The following is a 1,559-nucleotide window of genomic DNA, read 5'->3' as shown; positions in this document are numbered from 1 at the left end:
TGCACAATCCGGACTAGGTGAAATAAAACACGTTCACAAAAAAGTAAAAACCATCGTTGAATACTTTAAACGAAGTACAAAAGCAAATTTAAAACTAAAAAATTCACAAAAACAAATGGGGTACCCGGAATTAAAGTTAATTCAAGACGTTTGTACCCGGTGGAACTCTACGTATGACATGTTTCAACGGTGTATCGATATTAAAGAACCTCTTATGAGTACAATTGCAATAATAGGTAATATGGATAATTTAATTCACGAAGACTTTGAACTAATAAAACACTNCCGGAGCTGGTTGACGTGGTAGACTGGACCGGAGCTGGTTAATATTGTTGATTGTATTATACCCGAAACTACTCGGTTCAATACGCTGATCGCTAGCTGCGACGACGTCGTCTTCTGACAATAACGTCCGAAACCAACTATATTGAAAAGGCTTCAGAAGCGGCGGTGCAACAAAGGGCACAGACTAAAAGGCCGTAAAAGAGAACCACGTGTAGTGAAACGGAGAGCAGATATGTTTTTGTAGAGCGATGTACACACACATACAGCCAAGAACGACGTATCTCGTCAGGAGTCTCAAAAACAACACGCGCACACGGCGGGCCGACTCGCCGGCTAGACGCCGTTCGATCCAGCTGATCAAACGACGACTGCTTTCTCGATCAAGGGGGAATGTGGCAAACAGTGTGGCAACATCCGCACCAGTGACCGATCATAATAGACAACTTGCGCGAACAAGGCCATTTATACAAACCCTTCTTAACAACTTTCAAAGAGCGTATAATCCATCCAAAATAATTGCGATTGACGAAAGTATGGTCAAATTCACTGGTCGAAATTCTAACAAACAATATATGCCGAAAAAACCGATAAAGAGGGGATTTAAAATTTGGTGTTTAGTTGACAAACAAGGTTATTTATGGAACTTTGAAATTTATACGGGAAAAGTTGGTGAAAAATCTGAAAAACAATTAGGTGCTCGTGTAGTAAAACAACTATCTCAACCTTTACAAGAAAAAAATCATTGTTTATTCTTTGACAACTATTTTACCAGCTACCCTCTAATGACATATCTAAAATCAAAAAATATAAATGCATGTGGAACAGTCAATCTTACAAGAAAATTTTTACCAGCATTGAAAAACGATAAACATTTAAGATTTAACATTAGGAGAATATGATTGGTCCATAGATGAAGAATCTACATCAATTGTTAAGTGGCGTGACAAAAGAATAGTGAGTTTGTTGTCAAATTTTCATAACCCAACGGAAACTACGCAAGTTCAAAGACGATGTAAAGATGGATCAACTACAATGGTGTCATGTCCTATAGTATTAAGCGAATATAATAAACATATGAATTGCGTAGATAAATTCGACCAAAATAAGAAATCCTGTCAAATAGATCGAAAGGCCAAAAAATGGTGGCACAGACTTTTTTTTCATTTCATTGATGCGGCAGTAGTTAACTCTTACGTCTTATATAAATTACAATCAGGTAACAATATAGTTATTTTTATTTATTTATTAATTACTTATAATAATTGTATCAAAAA

General features: G+C 36.4%; 1 protein-coding gene across 1 annotated transcript; it reads left to right on the top strand.

Moving 5' to 3' along the window:
* Positions 1 to 818: 818 nt before the first annotated feature.
* On the top strand, positions 819 to 1,184 carry LOC111026941 (piggyBac transposable element-derived protein 2-like). The gene has a single exon (XM_022305134.1). The coding sequence runs from the start codon at positions 819 to 821 to the stop codon at positions 1,182 to 1,184; it is 366 nt and encodes a 121-aa protein (XP_022160826.1).
* Positions 1,185 to 1,559: the final 375 nt, after the last annotated feature.

This window comes from Myzus persicae, unplaced genomic scaffold (genome assembly GCF_001856785.1).
Source record: "Myzus persicae strain clone G006 unplaced genomic scaffold, MPER_G0061.0, whole genome shotgun sequence".
Classification (NCBI taxonomy): domain Eukaryota; kingdom Metazoa; phylum Arthropoda; class Insecta; order Hemiptera; family Aphididae; genus Myzus; species Myzus persicae.
Note: the sequence above shows the minus strand (reverse complement) of the source record. Positions and strands in the feature narration are given on the sequence as shown.

What these genes read in the sequence shown, in the direction of transcription:
- LOC111026941 (XM_022305134.1), top strand. Translation starts at nt 819, where the DNA reads ATGGTCAAATTCACTGGTCGAAATTCTAACAAACAATATATGCCGAAA.